Below are 27124 nucleotides of genomic sequence, written 5' to 3'. Positions count from 1 at the left end.
TTGGATACACACACCTCTCCTCTTCCTTCTTCCTGTGGGTGAAGCTTCAGGATTGTGTGACTTTTCCTAATCTTACAGAACCACCCTGGCTGCTGCAAACTTCCTGTCCTGTTTCACTAGGGCAGTGTACTGACAGTGCAAAGACATTAAATGAATGCTCCTGACAAGGAAAACCATTCTGAGATGTTCTAAATTAAAATTACTGTGGCTGTTGAGTGAGAGAAAGTGACAGAACAGTTAGCCATTTTATAGCCATGGTCCTGCTCTGACAAAACGTGCTCACATTCCTGTATATAATTTAGGATTCATTTCCAGGTGGTTGTTTCTGTGATTATCCAAAAGAGAGTATAGCCAGCTGCCATAGACCCCAGGGAACCTCCACTTGTTATTTACACATGAGCTTTATGGACTGTGCACCTATCCCAGAAGCAGCCCTGCTTCACCTTCTCCCATTCCCTTTGTCTATAGCTAATGTAAATCCTTTTAGAATGGCTTGCATCTTTCTCTTCCCTATTTAATGTATAAAAATGCTTGCAGAACTCCTGGATGATGGATTTGTTGTCTTCTCTACCGAGCCATGCTGCTGGTGGTTTTGACTTCATGCCCCAAGACTGGTCTTTTTTTTGCTATTAATGATCTGATAAACCCAAGCTATGGATGTTACAATTTTTTGTCTAACACTCCATTATCTCTTTTTCCTGAGAGAAAAGTCACAAACCAAGGCTTTCTCTCAGATCTGAGTTATACCTTCTAGAAGATAGCTCTGACGTGAGTAAAATGAAATTGCTGTTTTCATCTGTTTCAATGTGTCTCTCTTCACTTTTGTGCTCATCTTAGGTACCGAAACTTCTTAACTGGATTTTAGACCTCTCATAAGATAATTTTGGTCCATATATTGTTGCTAAGTTGGTGTATTTTTGGGGAGATGAGAGCTGGGACTTCCTATTCTCAGTATTGCTGATGTCACTCTAACAAATCACTTGAATAGAATAAAGGGAAGAGACACTAATCTTCTGTGGGTGGTGAACACACAATGCAATATATAGATGATGTATTGTATAATTATACCTCTATATAATTTTACTTGAAACCTATGTAATTTTAATAACCAATGTCACCCCAATAAATTTAATTTAAAAAGGTACACATCTCATTAATTCACAAAAAAAAACATTGAAAAATGTTATTGCTCTTCCAGTTTTTGGTTCTGCATATAAGGAGTTTTTAAGTCACTGCTCCATCTTATCAAGTAAAAAGCCGAACAGACTAAAAAAATTGACAAGTCTTCTTGGATTCATAAGAGAGGTGAGGCTACAGGGCAAAACACTGTCCCCAAGATTGGAGAAACAGACAGGTGAATACAGGGAGTCACAGCTTACCAGAGGTGATACTCATGAGCAGAAAATGCCAAGGGATCCAGCACCATGGTAGGAGAACATAAATTATATTGCTGGAGGCTCAGTGTGGAAAACTGAGAATTAAAGACTCTGGGGGAGCTAATGATAGGAGGTTCATCACAATTTTGTAAGTTTTACTTCCAGGAGCTCAATCAGGTTCTCACAGTAAACACTACAGAAAAATTCCCTCTTCTGGAGCTTCTTCTGTAACTTGTGTGGTGGGGGAAGGAATCATTTTGAAATATGCCATAATATTTAGATCTTCTTAAGAAAGTCTGCCCTCAGGAGAAACTAGTTAACCAGAGCATAACCTGCTGATGTATTATCAGAGCCTTACCGACCTGGTAGAAAAAAAGAGCATCTAACTCAAGTCAGCTCTAAACTACCAGGTGGGAGAAGGTAAATACCCAATTCTAGCCTATTCTAACCATCCTCTCACACTTAAAGGTGGAGGAAAAAAATTGAGAAACACATGTGAATTTCATAGTACAGAGCCATGGGCTCACTAAAAGACTGAGCCCTAATGATAGGTCCATACACTGCTTTTCCTCCCCCACACTTCATAGAACATAACTTAAGGACTATTACAGCATTTCCTTTTCTTTTACTTCGTACATCATGTCTGACTATCAAGAAAAATTACAGGGTATACCAAAAAGCAAGAAACACAATTTGAAGAGACACAAAAAATATCAGAATTAATTATGGTAAGGATATTGGAATTCTAAAACCAGGAATTTAAAATAACCATGATTAATACGCTAAGGGCTCTAATAGATAAAGTAGACAGAATAAAAAAACAGATGGGAAATGTAAGTAAAGAGATGGAAATCCTAAGACTAAAAAAAAAAAAAAAAGTTAGACTGCCACTACCTGATTTCGAAACTTACAATAAAACTACATAATCAAGACAATGTGGTATTGTTGAAAGAATACACAAATGGATCAATGGAACAGAATAGAGAGCCCAGAAATACCTACTTAAGTGTGGCCAAATGATCTTTGACAAAGGAGCAAGTTCAATAAAATAGAGCAAAGATATCTTTTCAACAAAAGGTAGTGGAACCACTGGACATCCACATGCAAAAAATATGTATCAAGTTGCAAACCTTACACCCTTCACAAAAATTGACTCTAAATGGATCATAGTCCTAAATGTAAAGTATAAAACTATTAAACTCATAGAAGATAACAGGAAAAAAACCTAGATGACCTTGGGTATAGTGATGACTTTGTAGATACACCATGAAAGGTATTATTCATGAAAGAAATATTTAATGAGCTGGAGTTCAATAATATTAAAAACTTTTCTGTGAAAAACAGCGTGAAGAGAATAGGAAAACAAGCCACAAACTTGGAGAAAATACTTCCAAATGACACATCTGATAAAGGACTGTAACCCCAAATACACAAAGAACTCTTAAAACATAATTTTTTTAAAAAAGCCACTTGGTTGTAAAATGGGTCAAAGACTTTAACAGACACACCTCATCAAGGAAGATATACAGATGGGAAATAAGCATTGTAAGAGATAATTCAAGTCAGATGTCATTAGGGAAATGCAAATTAAAACAATAAAGAGATGCCACTACACACCTATAAAATGTCCAAAAACCAGAGCACTGACAACAAATGCTGGTGAGGATGAGGAGCAAGAGGAACTCTCATTCATTGTTGGTCAGAATGCAAAATGGAACAGCTACTTTGGAAGATACTTTGGAGCTACTTTTAAGGCCAACCACACTCCTATCCAAGTACTAACCAGATCCTACCCTGCTTAGCTTCTGAGATCAGACAAGATCGGGTGCATTCAGGTTAATTAAAAAAGAAAAAAAGAAGGCCGGCTCGGTGGCTCAGGCAATTGAAGCTCCATGCTCCTAACTCCGAAGGCTGCAGGTTTGATTCCTACATGGGCCAGTGGGCTCTCAATCACAAGGTTGCCAGTTCAATTCCTTGAGTCCCACAAGGGATGGTGGGCTTCGCCCCCTGCAACTAAGATTGAACACGGCACCTTGAGCTGAGCTGCCCCCCGGATGGCTCAGTTGGTTGGAGCGCGGGCTCTCAACCACAAGGTTGCCACTTTGATTCCTCGACTTCCGCAAGGGATGGTGGGCTGTGCCCCTGCAATTAGCAATGGCAACTGGACCTGGAGTAAGCTGCGTCCTCCACAACTAAGACTGAAAGGACAACAACTTGACTTGGAAAAAGAAATCCTGGAAGTACACACTGTTCCCCCATAAAGTGCTGTTCCCCTAAAAAAAAAAAAACCCAAGAAAACAAAAACAACAAAATACTTACCATAATCTTACTATATGATCCAGCAATCCTCCTCCTTGGGTTTGCCCAAATGAGTCGAAAACCTATTCTGTCCACACAAAAACCTGCACATGAATATTTACAGTACCTTTATTCATAATTGCCAGAACTGGAGGCAACCATACTGTTCTTCATTAGATTAATGGATAAATACACTGAAAAGAAATGAGCTGAGAAGCCAGGTAAAGACATGGAGGAACTTTAAATGCATATTACTACATGAAATAAACCAATCTGAAAAGGCTTCATACTATATGATTCCAACTATATGACATTCTGGTAAAGGAAAAACTATGGAGACAGTAAAAAGATCAGTAGTTGCCAGGGGTTTGGGGAAAGATGACTACGCAGAGCATAGAGGACTTTCAGGGCAGTGGAAATACTCTATATTATAGTGGTGGATTCAATTCATTATACATTTATCCAAACCCATAATAATATATACAACACCAAGATAGAATCCAAAACTAAGCTATGAGATTTCAGCAATTATTTTATACTTTTGAAAAGTGTACTGTGAACATATTGATTCTACAAAAGGATTCAGTCAAGAAAGAAAATGTGCCAAAAGAGTGCATACTTTCATTTAAAAGTACATGATTTTTTTCTCCTATTCAGAATCTTAGAACAGTTATTAAAAAATAATTATGATTAGATATAATTTTATATTTAATATGTCAATTAACTGCTCAAACCAGTTTTATTAAAAATTAACAACAATCCATTTGCCTCTAACAAATTTCCCACTCCAATATGTGTGTGCCCCCATGGGAAACATAGATGTTTCCCGTGTTCATGGGCTTGTTTGTGCTCCCTGTTTAACATGTTAATATTATTAGTAACGTTTGACAAGCAGGTCCCAAAAGTTCTAATGCTTCCCCTTAGCCATCCTTATTCAAGGATTATATTCCGGAATACGTTTTCTCTTTACTAGACAAAGACTTTTGAAAAGATAAGGATTTATCTCAGGAATTTAAATGTAGTGTGGGGCTTAAAAAGTAATTTATTGAACAGGAAAAGTTTGAGAGGAATCAAATAAGATTATTGTGCATACAAAATGATTAAAATCCCAACCCCGTAGAAAAATTTGCCTTCTCAAATATCTTCTTGAATGCACTCTTGACCTCCTTGTTCCTCAGGCTGTAGACCACAGGGTTCAGCATGGGGATGAGCATAGTATAAAACACAGAGGCCATTTTGTCTGTGTCCATGGAATGGCTGGAGCTGGGCTGTAGATACATAAAGATAACTGTTCCATAGAAGATGGAAACTGTCGTGAGGTGAGAAGCACAGGTGGACAAAGCCTTCTGGTGCCCCTGAGCTGAGTGCATCTTCAAGATGGTTATAAATATGAATAGGTAGGAAATCAATATAACCAGAAGAGCAAAAAAGACATTAAAGCTCGACATAAAAACAAGAAGCACCTCACTAATGTGTTTATCTGAGCAAGAGAGAGCCATGACAGCTGGAACATCACAGAAAAAATGATGGACTGTATTGGACTTACAAAAGAAAAGGCTGAATATGTCCCCAACATGGAAGGCGGCATTCAGGAAACCACAGACATAGGAGCCTATGGCCAGACGTGCACACATACTTGTTGTCATAGTGGTGGTATAATGTAGCGGTTTGCACACTGCTGCAAAGCGGTCATAAGCCATTGAGGCCAAAAGGAAATTTTCCACAGTGGCAAAGGCTACAAAAAAGAACATCTGAGCAGCACATGCATTGTAGGAGATGACCTTGTCTCCTATAAGGAGCCCAGCCATGACCTTGGGAGTGACAGCTGAGGAGTAACCAAAGTCCACCAGAGACAAGTTGCTGAGGAAAAAATACATGGGAGTGTGAAGACGAGAGTCCAAAAGAATCAACACGATCATCCCCAGGTTCCCAACAATGATGATGAGGTAAATGAGAGTGAACATGATAAAGAGGGGGACCTGTAGTCCTGGGGCATTGGTTAGCCCGAGGAGGATGAACTGTGTCACTTCTGTCCTGTTCCCCATCATGTTATTTGGGAATCATCAAATGTCCTGTAGTAGTGAGAAATAAAGGGAAAAAGTGACAAGCAGAAATGAAATTGTAGTGAAATTGAAATGTCTAAATACCGTGTGCATTATTTCATTAATAATTTGTACTTCAGAATTATCTTGGTTTTATGTTACAAGCTTTACATGTAAGTGTGTGTGTGTGTGTGTGTGTGTGTGTGTGTACAATGGGTAATATTATATTGTACCATTAAAAAATAAAGGATTTAAGAAGTTACATGATATTCTACAATTATATCACTACTATGAATAAGATTCAAGTTTGCAAGCCAGTTTCAACCTAATCAAATTCTCTGTGTTTTTAGCCACCTCACTGTCAGCATATTTAAAGTTGCCAGAATAACAAGGATGAACGTATAGAGAAAAGGTTAAACTGCAGTTTGATCTTGCTAATTCATTTAGTTTCCTTTGTAGTTTAAAGAATGGTCACTGCACACTTAACTCTTTTTTCCTTTTTTCTACCTCCAGTAGGAGACCAACTGTTAGTGAACAAGATAAAATTACCACCTACTCAATCAGAGCACCATCTATCTTATTTTTTAATGCAACTTTTTTTAGGAAAGCAGCAGGATATTTCATAAGTATCACTAAATTTTCTACTACTGGAAGTTTTGATATTTATACTGCAGCCTCAACTCACTATTTTAGAAAAAAAAGAGTTCAAAACATCTATTTTTCTGCTCAAATAACTTACATTATGTGTAGCTTCTTATTGCTTTGCCATGAATTATCCTTTCCGTTAATAGTGTATATGGAATACAGTAGCTTACCTCGCTCCTTGAAGAGAAGGGAAAATCAATCTTGAATAGTGAGTGTGAAATCAGAAAATCAGCCATGAAATAATACATAAATAATGATAGACAAGCTATATTTTAAGTAGTGATCAAAAAGGCCCACGTTCTCTAAGACAGGGAAAGATAGAGGAAAGTAACACTAACAAGGACCCAGAAACCAGGGCTCCAGTCCTGAATCCACCATGAATTCTTACTGTGCCCTTGGAGGGATCCTTCCCTTCTCATCTGTAAAATAAATAAAATAAAATTACTTCTCCCACAATAATTTACAGAATTGTGTCTGTAAATAGCAAACAGGGGAAGGTCTATAAAACAACTTGGTAAGGGGTCATCATTTTAAAGTTACTCAATATAATTTTTATCTTGTGGTGATTTTCTTGGCCATGGTTGCAGGTACACAGCAATTCTTCAGTAGACAGAAAGCCTGTGTATAATGACAACTGTTAACATTCAGATGAACATATGACTATCTAAGGGACCAACATGCAGTCTGGTCCCTCTAAAATGGTGTCATATGGAGTGCTTTTGGTATTTCAGAAGCCAATGCAAGACAAATAGGAGTGAATTAAAGAGATGGAGCTCTCAGGGGACACGCCCCAAGAGAGCACCTACAGCTCCTCATCCCATGTTCTTAGGGAGGAAGCAATTAAATTACCTATGGGACCTAGCTGCATATATTAAGTATGCATGCGTATTTTAGTATTACTTCTCTTTTTTTACTTTCTAAATGCATAATTTACAAACAGTAAAATCCACCCATTTTTGTGTATAGTTCTAAGAATTTGATAAAATGTGTATGGTTATATAACTATGACCACAATCAAGATATAGAACATATCCATCACATAAGCAAAACCCCAAGGTTCTTTGTGTCAACTCCTTCTCCCACCTACTGTCCTTGGAAACCACATAACTGTTTTGTGTATATAACTTTCTTTGCAAGAATGCCCTCAACTGGAATTCTAGCATATGTAATATATGAGTCTTGCTTCTTTGTAACTTAGTATGATTCATTTAAGATCCTTCAATGTTGCTATCTTTACCAATAGTGGAATCTGTGGGGTTTTTTTCCATTTTATTGTTATTGCATATTGCTTATCCATTCCCCAGCTGAAGGACATTACATGGATTCTAGTATTTGGTGATTATAAATGAAACCTATCTAAACATCTACCTAAAGGTTTTCTGTGAACATAAATTTTGATTTCATTTGGGAATATAACTGTGAGAAGGATTACTTAGTCAGAGATAACTATGAGGTCTGACAATTAAGTTCACGAACTTACCACCATTCACTTACATTGGCAGCACTGTACAAACAGCTCGGTAAGGTTTCATAACCTTGGTATATCAGTGTCTCATAGAGGTGTTTGAGTCAACATGTGGCGTGTCTTCCTGAGTGGCATTCATTATTGTTGTTGCGTGTTTTTTTTTTTTTTTAATTAATTAATTTATTTATTAGTTTCAGGTGTACAAAACAAGGTAATACTTAGACGTTCATCATTTATATCCCTCATACTGTGAACCCCCCTCCCCCCATCCACTATCCCTCCGACCTCACACTGAACCATCACATTATATATATAAAATTATAGTTGGCATTCATTAATGTTTAGCTTCTGATGTACAATGCCATGATCAGGTATCCACAGTATCCCTGAGGTGGTCTCCCAAATAGGACGCATGTCCATCGGATACTGTTGTTGCGTGTTTTTGTGTGGTGTCGCAAGAATGCCTGAGCTTGTATTAGAACAGTGAACAAACATCAAATTTCTTGTTAAACTTGACAAGAGTGGAAATGAAATCAGGGACATGTTAGGCCAAGTTTATGGGGATAATGCCATAAAGAAATGTCATAAGTGCCATAAAGAAAACGGCAATGTACAAATGGATTAAATGTTTTTCTGTAGGGAGAGAATGCGTCACTGATGAAGAGCGGTCAGGGTGGCTAGTAATGAGCAGAACTGATTAAAACATTGCAAAAATTCATGGAATTGTGCGTCAAAATAGTTGGCTGACTATGAGAAGCATAGCAGACCAAGTAAACATCAATAGCGACAGTTAGGAAAATCTTAACTGAAAATCTTTTCATGAGAAAGGTGTGTGCAAAAATGGTCCCGAAGGAGTTCACCGATGAACACGAGCAAAGGAGACTGGAAGTTTGCCAAGATCTTTTGTAGAGGCAAGACAATATTTTGGGCCATGTTATCACTGGTGATGAAACATGGGTGTACCAATATGACCCCGAAACAAAGCGTCAAAGCATACAATGGAAGCCAGCCAATTCTCCATGATCAAAAAAGTTCCATCTGTCCCAATCAAGAGGTAAACCAAGTTGCTATACTTTTTTTTATATCAGCGGGATTATTCATTATGAATTTGTACCAATGGACAAATAGTTAACCAAGTTTACTATTTGGAAGTACTGAAATGGCTACATGAAAAAGTTAGACAAAAATGCCCTGCAATTTTCACCAATAATTCATGGCTCTTGCATCACGACAATGCACCAGCTCACACGACACTGTCTGTGAGGGAGTTTTTAGCCAGTAAACAAATAACTGTATTGGATCACCCTCCCTACTCACCTGATCTGGACCCCAATGACTTCTTTCTTTACCTAAAGATAAAGGAAATATTGAAAGGAAGACATTTTAATGACATTCAGGACATCAAGGGTAATATGATGACAGTTCTGATGTCCATTCCAGAAAAAGAGTTCCAAAATTGCTTTGAAGGGTGGACTAGGTGCTGGTGTCAGTGCATAGCTTCCCAAGGGGAGTACTTCAAAGGTGACCATAGTGATATTCAGCAGTGAGGTATGTAGCACTTTTTCTAGGACGAGTTCTTGTACTTTTACTAACAATTGTCACCCAACAAATTTAATAAAAAATAAAGATAAGTTGATATAGCATTGTTCACAAACGTATTGGTGCTCAAACATTTCATCTGCTCCCCCACATGTGACTGCCCCATTGCAGCTCACCAGAGACATTTACCAGTTCTATAGAATAAGCTTTGGGAAGAACTGATATGTGTCATTTCCGGGTGGCTTAAAGCACAGGGGCAACATGCCAGTTGTCTCTCCTCCTGCCATGGAGACCGAGAAAGCTTCATGTGCCAGCAGGTGCAGCTATGGCTGGTAAACCTTTCCTTATCTGGTATTTTTCAGTGACACATAGAGAGAGTCCTCTCCTTCCCAAGACAAACTATGTGATGGACATGGAGTGGCATAGTGAGAAATAAATCTGTGAAAGGCTGAAAAATGGCCCCAAAGTTATCAGTTCCTAATATCCTTTAAGTGATTACAGCTGTGGACTGAATTGTGTCTCCTGCCCCCAAATTCATATGTTGAAATCATAAACACCCCCACGCCCACCCCAATGTGACTGTTTTAAAGATAGGGACTAAACAGAGGTAGTTAGGTTATATGAAGTCATTAGGATGGGGCCCTAATCCAATAGGGCTGGTGCCTTATAAGAAGAGGAAGAGACACCAGAGCTGCCTCTTTCTACCATGTGAGAATACAGTGAAAAAGTGGTCATCTCCAAGCCAGACCGAGAATCTTCACCAGGAACTGAATTGTCCAGCACCATGATCTTGGAATTTCCAACTTAAAGAACTGTGAGAAAAGAAATTTCTGTTGCCAAAATCGTATCATTTTATACATAAATATTTCAGTGTCTTTCTTTAAAATATAAGGACTTAATAAGAAAGCCACAATACTATTATTACACATAAATTTTACTAATATTTTCTTTTTATAATTATCTAGTCAATGTTCAAATTTTCCTGATTGACTTATAAGTGTTTTGAAATGTTTTTCAAATTGAGATCCATATAAGGTCAAATTTTTCAATTGATTGATGTATATTTCAAATTTCTTTTACTCCAAAGCTTTCCTTTCTATCTATGACTTTCTCTTTTTCTCCCGTAAATTTGTATGTTTATGAAAGTGGGTTATTTGTCCTCTAAAGCCCAGGTTGTGCATCACTAGCAGATAACAGCAAACTTTTGAATTTGCCAATCTCTCAGATGAGAAACTATATCTCGATGCGTTTTACTTTATGTGTGGTATTGAGCATTTTTCATATATTTAAGAGCCACATGCATTTATTTTTTTTTCTGTTATCTTGGTATTCATGTCTCCTGTCCATTATTCTATTATTTTTTTCTATAGTTATGATGAAAACTCTTTTATTTGCATTAGATTATATTTTTCATTTTGAAATGTTAGAATCATGACATTGAAAAGAAGGAAAAACACCCATAATGCTTTCACATTATACCACTTTTAACATTTTGGTTCCTGTGTTTCCAGTTTTATTATTCTATTTTTGTTCTCTTATATTATTGTAATATTATGTACAATTTCATTCACTGATTTTTCCAATGAAAATATCTTAAGCATTTTTTAGATATCACATAGCTTTCAAAAAATGTTATTAATGATTCCCTACACTTATTGTGTGGATAGATGATAATTTATAACCTTCTTACAATCATTGACCATTTATGTTGTTACTATAAATAGTATCAAATTTTATTAAAACTTCAGCATCACTTCAAACTTGAAGATTTTTACACTAAAAGCTATGGATATTATTGTGTTTTTTTTTTTTTGTAAACTACACTTTAGAGAGTAGAAAAATAACAAATAGCAAATAATACAAAAACACATGTGCACCCTCATCATACCCAGCTAGGTCCCTACAGGCAATTTAATTGCTTCTTTCTTAAGAACGGGGTATGAGAGCTATTTTTCACAACTGAAAAATAATGTTTGCCTACCTCTGTGAGTAACTCTCAAGGCATAGCTTGAATCACGTTATTTAATCTAATTCACTCACATAAACAAAGTGTATTGAATCCCACTGTGTACCAAGTAGTATATTTGTTAATATTATTAAAAAGTTAATAACGTGAGTCAATTATTATGTGGGTAGAGACAACAAGATTTACAAATCATCATTCAAATAGTGATAAGTGCTATAATCAAATATTGACAAAATGTTATTAAATCACCTTGAAAGATTTCAGAAAGTACCAGAAAATACTATTGATCATGAAGTTTCTTCTTCTATGAGTTTCCATGTTTGGCCCAAATAAGCATGTGTATCTAATTACACTTATTTTTGAAAATAGTTAATCTCTGTATTTCTCTGATATGTGATGAGTGGTTAATGCATTATGAGAAATCTCTTATTTATAATCCTAGGTATAAAGAAACACAAATGTGTCTTTTTGATCAAGAAATTCAGAGATTTAGGGGTATGATTTGTATTGTACTACAAAACAAGACCAATTTCAATCCTAGTTCTATTGACAACCAGCTGTGAACAGACCTGCCATGACCTCATTTTCTTAAGTCATAAGATGAAAATACCTCTTCATTTACCTCATAGATTGCTATGTAAGGTGACAATGAATATGAAAGTTCTTTGGAAAGCACAAAAGATACTAATATTTTAAAATTAGGCAATCTGAACCATTACTTTCTGATGCCTACCTCATCTCTTCTTGGTTATTGCTCCAGAATTTCTATCTAGTTACTTATATTTTTTGTCTCCCTATTAATATTCTCTATTTTTTTGAGAACTTATTCTTCTGATTTCCTTCAGTTCTTTGTCTAAGATAACATTTAGCTCTTTGGACATAATTAGGACTTTGTCTTAAAAGTGATGAAAAATATAAAATATTAATGAATGAATTCAAAAGTGTGTAAAGATATACCATATTTATAGATTGGGAGACTTAAAGTTCAGTGCTTTGCAGACTCTATGTGGTCACAATGGAAACCCAAGTAAGGCTTTTTGAGGGGGGAAATATTGACATACTGATTATAAATTTATGTATAATGGCAAAACTAGTGAGTAGGCACAATAATTATGAAAAAACAACAAAGTATGGGCCTGAAAATTATCTCACTTCATGACTTACTATAAACATAGTAACCAAGACAATGTGGTATTAGGGAAAAAAATAGACTCATAAATCAATGGGTCAGATTGTAGTATCCAGAAATGACCCACAGATATACCATCAACTAATTTTTGTGAAAGATGCCAAGGAGAAAATATATTCTTTTTAGCAAATTTTGCTGCAACAGTTGTCAGTCCACATGCAAAAAACCCAAATGTTAAATGTAAATTAGAATCAGATGTTCCTCCCAATAAACCTCTGTGCAAATGTTTTTAAAAGTTTTATTGAGATTAAGAGTTGCCAAACTGGAAGCAACCAAATGCACTTCTGAAAGTGAAAGACTAAACAAACTGTAGTACATCATTAAACTGGAAGACTCTTCAGTGAAAAATTAGAATAATATTGATTTATGCAACAATATGGATGAATCTAAAGTGGATTTTAAAATGAAAGAAGCAAGAACTAAAGGCTCCATACTTTGTGATTCCATTCATATAACGTGGGGATGGAAAAAAGCTGAGTGATTTCCAAGGGTTGGGGAATGGTTGTCTAAAAAAGGGATGGAAAGGAAAATGTTAGGATGATGCAAGTATTCTCCATGTTACTGGGCTCTTGAACACATGACCCTGCATTTATTAAAACCCATAGAACTATACAAAGCAAAGAGCAAATATTAATATACACAAATTAGAAAGAATCATCCAGGAGTACAGGCGAATTCCAGGAGTGAACACAGAGTGTTAAAAAAAAAAATCTAATTGTACTACAAATGTATGACTTAAACTTACTGAACGGAGATAGGGAAAAAAATTAAGCTGCCTTAAATAATGTTGGAAAATAATGTGTTGATCAGAAACTACAAGGCTAAAAGTAAAAGAAACTATAAAAATTCTATTCTTTAATTACTGAAGTTGTTTATCATGGAGGTATACATTAACAATTATGGAACTGCTTTACTTATAAAAAAAGTCACACAAATAAATTAATGAACGGCACTTGTTGAGAGCCAGGTTTCTCACTGTCAGAGGTAGAAGTTATGAAAGGGAAACAGTTGGGATGAAATAAATTAGAGTCAGAGATGTCAATATACACTCATGTTTAGATTAATATAGATATGATGGAAAGGTAGAGAATAAGTGTAATTATGAACGTATACAGACTACATAGATATATACTTTCTATCTCTGTGGGCAAGAGGGCCTGGAAGTAAAACTCCAGTATCAGTAAGCACAATCAGGGTTCAAATCTTGGCTTTTAAATACCACTCTTTAATAAAAGAAAGGTGGTTCTTTGTAGGAATAGTTGATTCTGTGATAGTGATAGGGAAAACACCAGATAAGCCTGAAGAATTGTGTAGTAACATAAAGTAAGAAAGTGCTAAAAACAACAACAAAAAGATGAAGCTATGTCAAAGGGACACAGCAGCAAACTGAAAGAGCTGTGAATGGTGAAAGTGGAACAATTTGAGCAAAAAATAAATAACCCAGTATTGGTTATTACCCACAAAATAAAATAAATAAATGACGGAGTAAATAAATAATTGAGGAAAAAGAGACAAGTCTTGCTAAGACAACTCCAAATAAGTTATTGAAATACTGTCCTCTCCAGGAGGAGGAAGTAGTTATCAAACACTTGACTGTGATCTGGACTTAGGGACTTATTTCTAAAGCATAAAATATAGAAAAGGGGGAGAAGGGGTAACTATACAAGGGAGAAAACTTGCAAAAATTACCTAGGACTTGTGATCAAGGTTAACATCATTAGTGATAATTCATGTTGATAGCATGTACTGCTGATATAATGTGATGAGGAAAACACTTCACCTTAGTGGTATTACTCTCTAAAAACTATAACCTCAGTCTAATCTTGAGAAAATATCAGAACATCACAACTGAAGGACTTTTTAGGAAATACCTGACCAGTACTCTCAAAACTTTCAAGATCATCAAAAACAGGGAGAGTCAGGGAGCTTGTCACAGACCAGAAGAAATTAAGGAGACATGATCACTAAATGCAAGAAGAAGTAAGGATATTAGTAGAAAACTAATGAAATCTGAAGTTTAGAAAATAATATAGTACCAATCTTGGTTTCTTAGTTGCACAAATGTACCATGGTAATGTAAGATTACTCTGTAGGGGAAACTAGGGAAGAATTTTATTAGTTTTCTATAGCTGTTATAACAAATTACCACAAACTTGGAAGCTAAAAGAACATATATTTATTCTTTCACAGTCTGTAATCCAGAAGTCCAAATCAGTTCCCCTGGACACAATGTCTTGGAAGAGCAATGCTCTCTCTATAGGCTCTTAAGGAAAATACATTTCTTGACTCTTCCATTTCCTAGTGACTTGGCATTCCATGGCTTTTGGTCATATCACTTCAATCTCTACTTCCAAGGTCACATTGCCCATACCTCTTTTATATGTGGTCAGATCTCTCTGACTCCCTATGGGAGTGCCTTTTACAGTGCACACAAATAATCCCAATGTCCTTAACTTATTCACATCTTCATAGTCCCTTTTCACCCTCTTAGGTAATTGTGGGGACAGATCCCCAAAGTGCAGTTTCCAGGCTCTCGGCCTCACGTGGAAAGGTGCTGACTCAAGTAGTAAATGGCCATCAACTGTGATTGCATTGCCATCAGCTGTGGCTAGTTGGCCATCAGCTGTAACCAGTGAGCTATTGGCCTCTAATATAACTGCTGTAGCTATGCTAGCAGAAAAATGGGGGCTAGCAAGAAGATGGTGGCTGAGCTGGCAAGCGTGGATTGCAGTTAGGATGGCGGGTTGCGGACAGTGTGGATTCAGCCTCCAGTGAGAATATAGTGGTATGACTCCCCCATCTTTGGCTCCATGGTGTTCCTTTTTGGCCTCACCATATCCTGCATTCTTATGTGGGGAATGGAAGCAGAGACCCTGCAGGCCGCCCCGCATGACAGTAATATTGGAAGGTTGCAGGAGTTAAGATGATCTTTCTGCAGTCCATCGTTTAGATTGCCACAGGATTACATTGAACATCCTTTACCATTTTTAAAAATTTTCTGTAATTCTAAAATTCTAAAATTAAATAATTATTTAAAACAATAATTAGAAATGGTTCCAAGAGGCAAATAATCACCATAAAGATAGAAGAGAATATTTAAGTTATTCTACAGTACCCCACGAGTACCAGCATGAGAATATTAACATATTCAAGTACAATCTTAAAACACTGAGATATTGAAGCCTCTTGTTGTATAGAGACAACAAAATAGACAAGACTACACATTTATGTGGGTAGCTTTTGTATAGCATATAGCTCCCTTAGGATCAAAATTAAAAGCATAAAGATTATGTACTATACTGGCATATTGAATATACATTAACTTTATTATTGACAGATATTGTCATGTTTATGTTCTATATTGATATTTAGAATTATTTAATTATATTTCATATGTATGAAGTACTTTTCAAATATATTCAGAAACTAAACCTTTAAATAGTCTCATATTTAATGCACTTTTGTGATTTACTAAATAGTATTTATTTGATATGTTACTTGCCACTTAAACAGACATAACTTCTAAGTAAAAATTATGAGCTTGTTTCAGATGATTCATTTGCTTATGGGATCCTGGAAATCATTTGTGTTGGAATGCAAGCACTGAGAAAGACTGTAGATAGAAAATATTTCAATGGAGAAAAGAAAGCCTCTTCAATAAATGTTGCTGGGATAATTGGAAAGCCATGTGAAAAAGAATGAAACTAGACTTCTATCTGTCACTGTGTACCAAAATTAACTCAAAATGGATCAAAGACCTAAACATAAGACCTGAAACAATAAACTGCATAGAAGAAAACATAGGTATTAAACTTATGGTCCTTGGGTTCAAAGAGGATTTTATAAATTTGACCTCAAAGGCAAGGGATACTTCCTAAAGCTAAAACAAATGAATGGGGCCATATCACACTAAAAAGCTTCTGCACAGCAAAAGAAACCATTGACAAAATAAATAGGTGACCAATCGAATGGGAGAAGATTTTTGCAAACAACGCCTTCAATAAGGGGCTAATATCCAAAATATATAAGGAACTCATAAAACTCAACAACAAAAAAACAAGCAACCCAATTAAAAATTGAGCAAAGGACCTGAACAGACATTTCTCCAAAGAGGATATACAGATGGCCAATAGACATATGAAAAGATGCTCATCATGACTAATCATCAGAGAAATGCAAATAAAAACCACAATGAGATATCACTTCACACCGGTTAAAATGGCTATCATCTATAAGACAAATAATAACAAGTGTTGGAGAGCCTGTGGAAAAGAGAACCCTCATACACTGTTGGTGGGAATGCAAATCGGTGCAGCTGCTATGGAAGGCAATGTGGAGGTTCCTCAAAAAATTAAGAATAGAATTACCATATGACCCAGCAATCCCACTCCTAGGTATCTACCCAAAAAATCTGAAAACATTTATCCGTAAAGATCTATGTTCTCTTATGTTCATTGCAGCTTTATTTACGATGGCCAAAACATGGAAAGAAACAATGTTCTTTGATAGATTATTGGATAGAGAAGATGTGATATATATACACAATGGAATACTACTCTGCCATAAGAAACGATGAAATAGTGCCACTTACAGCAACATGGATGGATTTTGAGATTGTTATACTAAACAAAATAAGTCACACAGAAAAAATTGAGAACCATATGATTTCACTGATATGAGGGATATAAAACTGAAAACAACAAAGGAACAAGACAAAGAAACAAAGAAATAAGAACTCATAGAAACAGATAGTCGTTTAGTGGTTACCATAGGGTAATGGGTGAGGGAGATGGTAGATGAGGATAAACAGGATCAAATATATGGTTATGGAAGGAGAACTGACTCTGGGTGGTGAGCACACAATGTGATACGTAGATGATGTAATACAGAATTATACACTTGAAACATCTGTAATTTTATGTGATGTATCACATTGATGGATTTGCGGATGTTGAACCATCCTTGTGCCCCAGGGATGAACCCCACTTGGTCATGATGAATAATCTTTTTAATGCATTGTTGTATTCGATTTGCTAAAATTTTGTTTAGGATTTTTGCATCAGTATTCATCAGAGATATAGGTCTGTAGTTTTCTTTTTTTGTGTTGTCCTTACCAGGTTTTGGTATCAGGGTAATGTTGGCCTCATAAAATGAGTTAGGGAGTACTGACTCTTCTTCAATTTTTTGGAAGAGTTTGAGCAGGATTGGTATTAGATCCTGTTTGAAGGTTTGGTAGAATTCACTAGTGAAGGCATCTGGTCCCAGACTTTTGCTTTTGGGAAGGTTTTGGATGACTGATTCGATTTCTTTACTGGTGATCGGTCTGTTTAGATTTTCCAGTTCTTCATGGTTCAGCCTTGGAAGGCTAAGAACTTGTCCATTTCTTCTAGGTTATTGAATTTGGTGGCATATAGTCCTTCATAGTATTCTTGGATGATCCTTTGTATTTCTGTGGTGTCCGTGATAACTTCCCCTTTCTCATTTCTGATTTTGTTAATTAGTGTCTTCTCTCTTTTTATCTTAGTGAGTCTAGCCAAGGGTTTGTCGATTTTATTAATTTTTTCAAAGAACCAGCTCTTTGTCACATTAATTTTTTCTATTGTCTTTTTGTTCTCTATTTCATTTAGCTCTGCTCTGATTTTTGTTATTTCCTTTCTTCTGCTGACCTTGGGTTTCGCTTGTTCTTCTTTTTCTAGTTCTTTGAGGTGTAACATGAGGTTATTTATTTGGGATTTTTCTTGTTTCTTGAGATAGGCCTGTTACGATATAAATTTCCCTCTTACAATTGCTTTCGCCGCATCCCAAAAATTTTGGTAGGATGTACTTTCATTGTCATTTGTTTCTATATATCTTTTGATCTCTCCTCTAATTTCTTCTTTGACCCAGTCGTTCTTTAAAAGTATGTTGTTTAATCTCCATGTATTTGTGTTTGTTTTTGTTTTCTTTTCGCAGTTGGTATCCAATTCAAAGCCTTGTGATCAGAGAATATGCTTGGTATGATTTCAATCTTCTTAAATTTGCTGAGGCTGATTTTATGTCCCAATATATGGTCTATCCTTGAGAATGTTCCATGAACACTCGAAAAGAATGTATAGTCTGATGTTTTAGGATGAAGTGCTCTATATATGTCAATGATGTCCATTTCATCTAATGTGTCGTTTAGGGCTGCAATTTCGTTATTTATTTTCTGTTTGGATGATCTATCCATAGCTGTCAATGATGTATTTAAGTCCCCTAGTATAATTGTGTTTTGGTCAATTTCTCCCTTTAGTTCTGTTAGTAGTTGCTTGGTGTATTTTGGTGCTCCCTGATTGGGGGCATAAATATTGATGACTGTTATGTCTTCTTGTTGTATAGCCCCCTTTACCATTATGAAATGTCCATCTTTGTCTCTTGTTATCTTTTTCACCCTGAAGTCTGTTTCATCTGATATCATTATGGCTACACCTGATTTTCTCTGGGTACCATTTGCTTGGAGTGCCAATTTCCACCCTTTTACTTTGAGTCTATGCTTGTCCTTGTAGCTGAGATGTGTCTCTTGTAGGCAGCATATGGTTGGGTTTAGTTTTTTGATCCAATCTGCTACTCTGTGCCTTTTTATTGGTGAGTTCAGTCCATTTACATTTAGGGTGATTATTGATACGTGAGGATTTCCTGTCATTCTATCTTTAGTTTTCTGGTAAGGCTGTGACTCCATTGTTTCTTTGCCTTTTTGTTGTTGTCTATTATTTCTGTGTGGTGGTATTCTATGATGTTTCCCTCTGTTTCTTCTTTTATTACAGTATATATTTCAGTTCTGGATTTTTTTTGAGTGGTTACCCTTAAGATTATGTAAAAGAAAGTTTGATATTTAGAGTATTCCATTTTCTTCAGCACGCTTACTTTCTCCATTCCCATATTCCGGTTCAGGCCTTTACGCTCCCCCTTTTTATGTTTCGGTTGCCACAAATTGTCCCTGTTGATGGTGGTCGAATAGCCTCCTTTAGTATTTCTTGTAGTGCAGGTCTTGTATTAGAAAATTCCCTCAGCTTCTGGATGTCTGGAAAGGTCTTTATTCCTCCTTCATATCTAAAGGATATCTTTGCTGGATATATTATTCTTGGCTCATGATTTCTCTCTTTCAATAGTTTGAATATTTGGTTCCACTCCCTCCTGGCTTGTAGAGTTTCTGCTGAAAAATCGGATGATAATCTAATGGGCTTTCCTTTGTAGGTTACCGTCTTCTTTTCCCTGGCTGCCTTGAGGATTCTTTCTTTGGAGTTAATTTTAGACAGCTTGAATACAATGTGTCTTGGAGAAGGCCTGTTGGGATTGAGGTAAATAGGTGTTCTATTTGCTTCTTGGATTCGAGGATCCAGTTCTGTCCACAAATTTGGGAAGTTCTCATTGACAATTTCTTTGAGTATATTCTCTGTTCCCTTCTCTCTTTCTTCTCCTTCTGGTATGCCCATTATTCTTATATTGCTCTTTCTGATGGAGTCAGAAAGTTCTTGTAGAGTTCTTTCGTTTCTTTTAAGTCTCAAGTCTCTTTCTTCTTCCATCTGTGTAATTTCCAGGTTTCTATCTTCGATGTCACTGATTCTTTCCTCCATCTGGTCAACTCTACTACCTAAGCTGGTTATTTCATTCTTAATTTCTTCTATTGAGTTCTTAATCTCCAGAAATTCCATTTGGTTCTTTTTTAAAATTTCAATCTCTTTCGTAAAATGCTCATGTTGTTCTTTGATTGCATTTCTGAGTTCATTAAATTGCCTTTCTGTGTTTTCTTGCATCTCTTTGAGGTTTTTCAGAACTGCAATCTTGAATTCTCTATCATTTAAGTCACATATTTCCATATCTCTAAGTTCCTTTTCTGGAGAATTTTCACTTTCTTTCTGAGCTGTCTTGTTGCCTTGGTTATTCATGGCAATTATTGATTTATTATTTCTCTTCCTAGACATCTACAGGAGTGGCTTCTGCAACAAGTTGATAGGAAGAAGTCTCTCTGACACAGTAGTGCTATATTTTCTCTGCACTTTTCCAGCTTCTCACACAATGGGGGGATTCCCTGGGAGACGGGCCTCTCCTCTGTTAACAGTTCACCTGGGTCTTAGGGCGCCACGTCCCTGTGGGGGTGCGGAGAGCTTTTGAAGTTTCAAAGCTCTTTCTGCACCCGATTCAGAGCCTGTATGTTTCAGCAGTTCTGTTTACTCCTGCAGGGATCCACCCAGATAGGTGGGGCCAGGGGCGGGGTGAGTTGTGAGAGGTGGCCCAGAGCAATGGCGGCGACCACCACCACAGCCAGTCCTGCTTCCACAGCTCCCTCCCCTTTGCCCGAACTAGTTGGGCTGCGAATCTGTGTCTGCGGTCCACAGTTCTCAGAACAGCAAAGATCCTGTCCTTGTGATTTGACACTGCTACTTTATCGCTTCTAGCACCGGGCAGGTTGGGGCGGGGCGAGCTCTGGGAGGGTAGGGAGGGGGCGGCTAGTCTCAGTGCCTAAGGCTTCTGTTCTCCGCTCGGCAGTGAGGGCTTAAACCACCGATTTCAGCCCTCTTCCCTCAGTCTTTGCTCCGAGGTCTGCCGTGAGCGAACGTTGGGTTCAGCGGTTTTGTATGCTGCCCCCTCAGCCCTGTGGGCCGTAAGCGGAGCCCTAGCAGTCCGAGTCCTTCCCTCTCCCGCAGCGGCGGTGGTTCTGGGAGCAGCGGGCTCCGAGCACTGAGCTAGGTCTTTGTCCTGCGCCCGCGCGGCTCCGTCCCCGCACTTCTCCCTTCCCTCCTCCCCCGCTCCCGCGATTCACCCACCTGGAGGTGAATTCAGTAGTCGGCCTCTTCGTCTTGCCTGTCTGCTGTGCAGGGAGTCCTTTGTGGAGTTATTGTTGTCCGATTAGTTGTAAATTCCAGGAGAGCTTTACAGAGGCTCACCTCACGCCGCTATTTTGATCTGGTCCATCGAAAACTATGTAATTTTACTAAGCATTATCACCCCAATAATTGTAATTAAACAATATTTCAGCAAAGCAGAAAATTAGCTGTGCTTCTTGAAATTCACTAGACAGCTATCTAGGTTTATATTATGAATTATACACTATAATCATTAGTTATTTAAAGGTTCACATATTGATACAATTGGACTCAAATTGTATCATTATTTTATTTATTCATTTTATTTATTAATTAATTATTTTATTTATTATTTAAGAAATATTTATTGAGAATCTAATACGAAATAGACACTTATTTAGGTACTGTGAATCATGTTCTAAACAAAACTGATAAAGCCACTGCTTTTGTGGAATCTAAGTGCTAGTTGGGGAAGAAAGAGAATGAACAAGTAAACAAATAAATATATAATAGGTGATGGTTCATAAAAACTATGAAGAATAATACATAACTGTGCATGTGAATATATAGTGACTCTTCTATAAAAATAATCAGGAAAGAAATCTGTAATAGAGTAACATTTAAGCACCAACGTCAATGGTAAGACAACATTCCACACACAAGGTGGAGCAAGTACAAAAGTCCTGAGGCAGGAACATGTTTGTAGTTGTCAGGTTTAAAAAAAAAAAAAGGAAGAAAATCAGTGTGAATGAAGTAAGGTAAAGGAACTGGGGAGAAACTAAAGATTATTTAAATCAACAAAAGTAAACATGTAAGATCAGCATTAACAATTTCAATTATATTCCAGAAATAGGGTGTACATTATTTTTTTTTTTTTTATTTTTTTTATTTTTTTTTTTATTAATTAATTTATTTATTAGTTTCAGGTGTACAAAACAAGGTAATACTTAGACGTTCATCATTTATTGATTACTACTCCATAGGTAGGTTTCCTCATGGGGCACATATGCACCATGTTCATGGTCTCACTTGTAGCCCTATTCTGTGTGCATTTGCATTGAGGTGGTAGAAAAATTGCATGTGTAATAAATGAATAAACCAATATCCTTAATAAGATTATTGAAAAGCGGGCCCCAAGACATCTTAGCATTCTTGTTCAGGTATTACATTTTGGGACATAATGTGTATTTTTTCAGGACAAGAGACTTTTGAATAGGCAATAATATCACTTCAGGAACTTAATTTCATTGTGGCCTTAATGAAACTAGGTTACTACACATTGTACAACATTAAAATCACAATTCTAGAGATAATTTTGCCTCCAAAACAACCTTCATGAGATCCCTCTGGGCCTCCTTGTTCCTCAGGCTGTAGACCACAGGGTTCAACATGGGGATGATCATGGTGTAGAACACGGAGGCCATTTTGTCTGTGTCCATGGAATGACTGGAGCTGGGCTGTAAGTACATGAAGATGATTGTCCCATAGAAGATGGAGACTGCAGTGAGATGGGAGGAACAAGTGGGTAGAGCCTTCTGATATCCTGCAGATGAGTGCATCTTTAGGACGGTGATCAAAGTAAATGTGAAGGATATCAAGATAACCAGAAGAGCAAAACAGACGTTGAAGCTCACTACATAAATAAGAACCAGCTCACTAACATATCTATCAGAGCAAGACAGAACCACGATTGCTGGAATAACACCAAAAAAGTGATGCACCGGATTGGCGTCACAGAAAGAGAGAGTGAAAGCGTCTCCAGCATGGATGGAGGCATTCAGGAAACCACAGACAAAGGAGCCTATGACCAGACGTGCGCACATACTTGTCATGGCCGTGGTATAATGCAGGGGTTTGCACACTGCTGCATAGTGATCATAGGTCACTGAGGCCAAGAGGTAACTTTCCACAGTGGCGAAGACTACAAAAAAGAACATCTGAGCAGCACACGCATTGTAGATGACATTGTCTTTTATAAGGAACCCAGCCATAACTTTGGGAGTGACAGCTGAGGAGTAACCAAAGTCCACCAGAGACAGGTTACTGAGGAAAAAGTACATGGGAGTGTGGAGACGAGAGTCCAAGAGAATCAACATGATCATCCCCAAATTCCCAATGAGGTAGATGAGGGTAAATATTACAAAGAGAGGGACCTGCAATTCTGGGTCATTTGTTAGTCCTAGGTATATAAACTGTGTCACTTCAGTACTATTCTTCATCAATGTTGAGAATCACAAAATGCAATGTGGCTATGAGGAGAAACAGTGATAAACAAAGAAACTCGAAAAGTGTACATACAGTATGTATTGTTTTATTATACAATAACTTGTATTTCAAAATTCTCCAGATAAAGAGGGGCTAACAACAAAACTGAGTGCATTAATTATATATAGATTTACATATTGCTGATTCTGAAGGATCTTCATGGATCATCTGCCCAATTTTAAAATTTATCTGTTTGTAAGTTGAGATATAGAAAATTAAATAACTTAATAAATGGCTTGTCCATAGTGACTATATTTGCCAATTCACTTTTCCCAAGCCTACTAAAAGCATATCCTTGCATGTTGCTCACCTACCAGAAACTGCTCTAGACACATTAAATGTACGTTTTTTATATCCTCTTAACAACATCATGAGTTTGTTTCGTTATTACATTCATTTCAATTATTATGCAAAGAGGTTGAGTAATCTTTTGTATTCAATCATATGTGAATGGACGAGCCAGGCTTTGGATCCCAGCCAACCTTTGAACCCACACTGAGTGGATCCTAAGTCCAATGGTCTTAATTGTATCTAAAATAAATTGAATTTAACTCAATTTACACGTATTCTTTGTCTCCATTGGCCCAAACTCAGTGCTTGGGGTTTCACGGTGAAGTAACTGAGAAACAGATATATGCATAGTAGATATGGTAGGGTAATTGGAGCAGTAGGAACACATGTAACCAACAGAGACAATCCTTGTCCTGTTCCCGATCTTAAGGGAACATTCCCGAGCTTTTCTCCAATGAGTATGATGTTAGCTGTGAGGTTATCATATATGGCCTTTATTATGTTGAAATATGTTCCCTCTATTCCCACTTTGCTGAGAGTTATTTTATTTTATTTTTTTCATAAATGGTGCTGGATTTCAGAGGCAATTCTGAAGAGAAGTCAATGCATTGGGAATGGAGCCTGGGCTCTGGGGTGAGGTGCATATCAGCCCTAATGTTTACTATCTAGGAATCATTAATCTTAACCTAACTCACCTGAACCTCATGTACTCGTTGGCAAAATTAAGACAGTAATAAGATCTACTTTAGTTATAGTATTATTGTGAGAATTAAATAAGGTAACATTAAAAAAGACAATAAATGCTGGGTGTTTGGCACAGTTGGATGAATACTAGCTATAATATTACCATTAGGATGGGATAACTGTTTATGTTGGTCTGGGAAAATGGGTGGTGACCTGCAGGTTTCAGGTGTGCAAGAGTTTTGAAGTCTTGACGCCTTCCATTTAATTTGCCTTTTCTCACACACTGGGGTCACTGAGAGTTTTTGTGTCTCCAGTGTTTTCTCTGTCTGTCTTTGCTTCTCCCATACTATTGGCTGTTCCCACAATTGCAGGTGAGCCATTCTTCTACTTTATTTCTTCCTTGAAAGCCAATCCATATTTTCCATTAAAATAGCCCCCTTAGCACAGGTAATAGAGTCAACGGAATTGTAACAGCTATATAGGATGTCAGACGGATAGCAGACTGGGGCGGGTGGGTTATCACTTTGTGAGGGGTATAACTATTACATTGTTTTGTACATTTGAAATTAATTTTTAAAAAGTAAGCATATGCTATTAGATGTTGTGAGATGGAAGGGGAAAGAGAGGTAGCGGTAAAGGTTGGGAGCCCTAATATTAGGTTATATGCACTTATAAACAAGGCAGTGAAGTAATACCAATGAAAGATGATAGTCAAAATATAGATAGGAGTTTCAACATGTTATTTATACTTATAAGAGTAATTAGTAAAGGAACCAAAATTATTAATAGAATGATCAAAACATGAAGGTGGGGATAGAGAAGTGATCAGGTGGGGTCAGTGAGCCAAATCATCTTCTATCGTGGCAGGAATCAATAGGTAATGTCTAACGAAGCATGCTAAATCAGGAATTATCAATTTAAGTGTATCATTTAGTGACAGATATGTAGTTGGCTCTCAGGGGAACTTTAAAATATTTAAATGTAGTTGTCCCTGGGGACAAAGAATGGGGGTGAAGAAGTGAGGGTAGAGGAGGATTGCTAAGCCCTTCCATAGGATTTGATTTTTTAATCATGTGCACGTCTTTGATAAAATTAAAAAGTTATGTGGTAAGAATTGTTTTCAATAAACAAATACAATTTAAAAAAATAGCCCCCCTTTCTTAAACTCATTCTTTCTCACATTATGTCATATCATAGCAGAGTCACGGAGATCAGGGTTGAAAGTTCCTTGTTATGAGCTGTCTTTAGCCTGTGGATCTATTTTGGAGGCAAGCACTGTGTTTTAAAATATTTTCTTTGAATCTGTTCTTGTGTAGGAATAGTATTTTAAATGTTTTGTTTCAAATTGAAAGGGATGTGTCCTCTGCTAACTACTAACATTTTCCTCCTAAAACTTTTGCAATTTCACTTCACAAGCCTATCTCACGATAACATTATGTTTGGCAACTTTAACACACTCAACCACTTTACCATGCAGTACATTTTAGAAACAATAAGGGCTTTATGTGTGTGTGTGTATGTGTGTGTGTATGTGTGTGTGTATGTGCAAGGTAGGTAGTATTATTATTTCTACTTTACCATTAATGAAATTGAGGATTTGAGAAGTTACATGAGGCTCTAAAATTACACAGCTGGTACATGGGAGAGTCGAGATTCCAGAGTGAAATCCACTTTTCACCTAATCAAAACTGTATGTTTGTAGCCATTCACTGTCTACATGCGTAGATGAATTAGTATAAGAAGCATGATATTGTAGGGAAACATTTAAAATGCAATGTGGATCTTGTTAATTCATATTAGATATTTTAGTAGTGTAAGGATCATTTCTGTCTTTTGCTCTTTTTTGGTTTTTTTGTTCATTTTTTACCTCCAATGAGAGTGCCAACATTTGGTGAACAAGATGAAATTATCACTTGATCATCAGAGAATCATCTATGCTATTTTTTAAAGTAATTTAAACAAGTTTTTAATTAGTTTCAGGTTTACAGAACAACATAGCTATATTTTTTGTTAATAGCTTTAGAAAAGCAGAATGATGTTTCATAAGTATCAGAGTACACTCCCTACTGATGGAAATGTTAACATTTATACCCCAATCTTCAGTGTTTTGGAAAAACATTGAAAATATCTATTTCTATTATCAAATAACTTGAAGTAGGTATAGCTGCCCCACTGATTTTGTGCGAATTACACTTATCACTAAAAATTTTTATGGAATATAAATGCTTGCCTGTCTGCTGGGAGAGAAGGAATAGTCAATTGTGAAAAGTGAGTCCGAAATGAGAATATCAGCTGTAGAATATTCCCAAACACTATTAGTGGAGCTCTCTCTCAGGTAGTGGTATTAAGGTTCCAAAGTTGCTAAGGCAGGGAGAGTTGGAGGAAAGAATATTAACATGGTTCAGTTTCTGAACCTACCAGGCATTCTTTCTTTGCTCTTAGAGTCCTCACTTACCTCCTCCTTATTTGTAAGATAATCATATTACCTCTGTCACACAATTCACAGAACTGTGTCTATAAATAACAAGCTAGGGAAAATCTG

At 36.8% G+C, this 27124-nt stretch overlaps 2 protein-coding genes across 2 annotated transcripts; both read right to left on the bottom strand.

Moving 5' to 3' along the window:
- Positions 1–4774: 4774 nt before the first annotated feature.
- On the bottom strand, positions 4775–5730 carry LOC308503258 (olfactory receptor 5B2-like; the record flags this gene model as incomplete). Its single annotated transcript, XM_081062418.1, has 1 exon — positions 4775–5730. The coding sequence occupies exon 1, from the start codon at positions 5720–5722 to the stop codon at positions 4775–4777; it is 948 nt and encodes a 315-aa protein (XP_080918544.1). The 5' UTR covers positions 5723–5730.
- Positions 5731–22637: 16907 nt separating this feature from the next.
- On the bottom strand, positions 22638–23561 carry LOC308503253 (olfactory receptor 5B3-like; the record flags this gene model as incomplete). The annotated part of the gene is made up of 1 exon (XM_081062410.1): positions 22638–23561. The coding sequence occupies one exon, from the start codon at positions 23559–23561 to the stop codon at positions 22638–22640; it is 924 nt and encodes a 307-aa protein (XP_080918536.1).
- Positions 23562–27124: the final 3563 nt, after the last annotated feature.

Source organism: Rhinolophus hipposideros (assembly GCF_964194185.1).
Source record: "Rhinolophus hipposideros genome assembly, chromosome: 10".
Classification (NCBI taxonomy): domain Eukaryota; kingdom Metazoa; phylum Chordata; class Mammalia; order Chiroptera; family Rhinolophidae; genus Rhinolophus; species Rhinolophus hipposideros.
The sequence above is the reverse complement of the archived record's forward strand: the minus strand, read 5'-3'. Positions and strand labels throughout refer to the sequence as shown.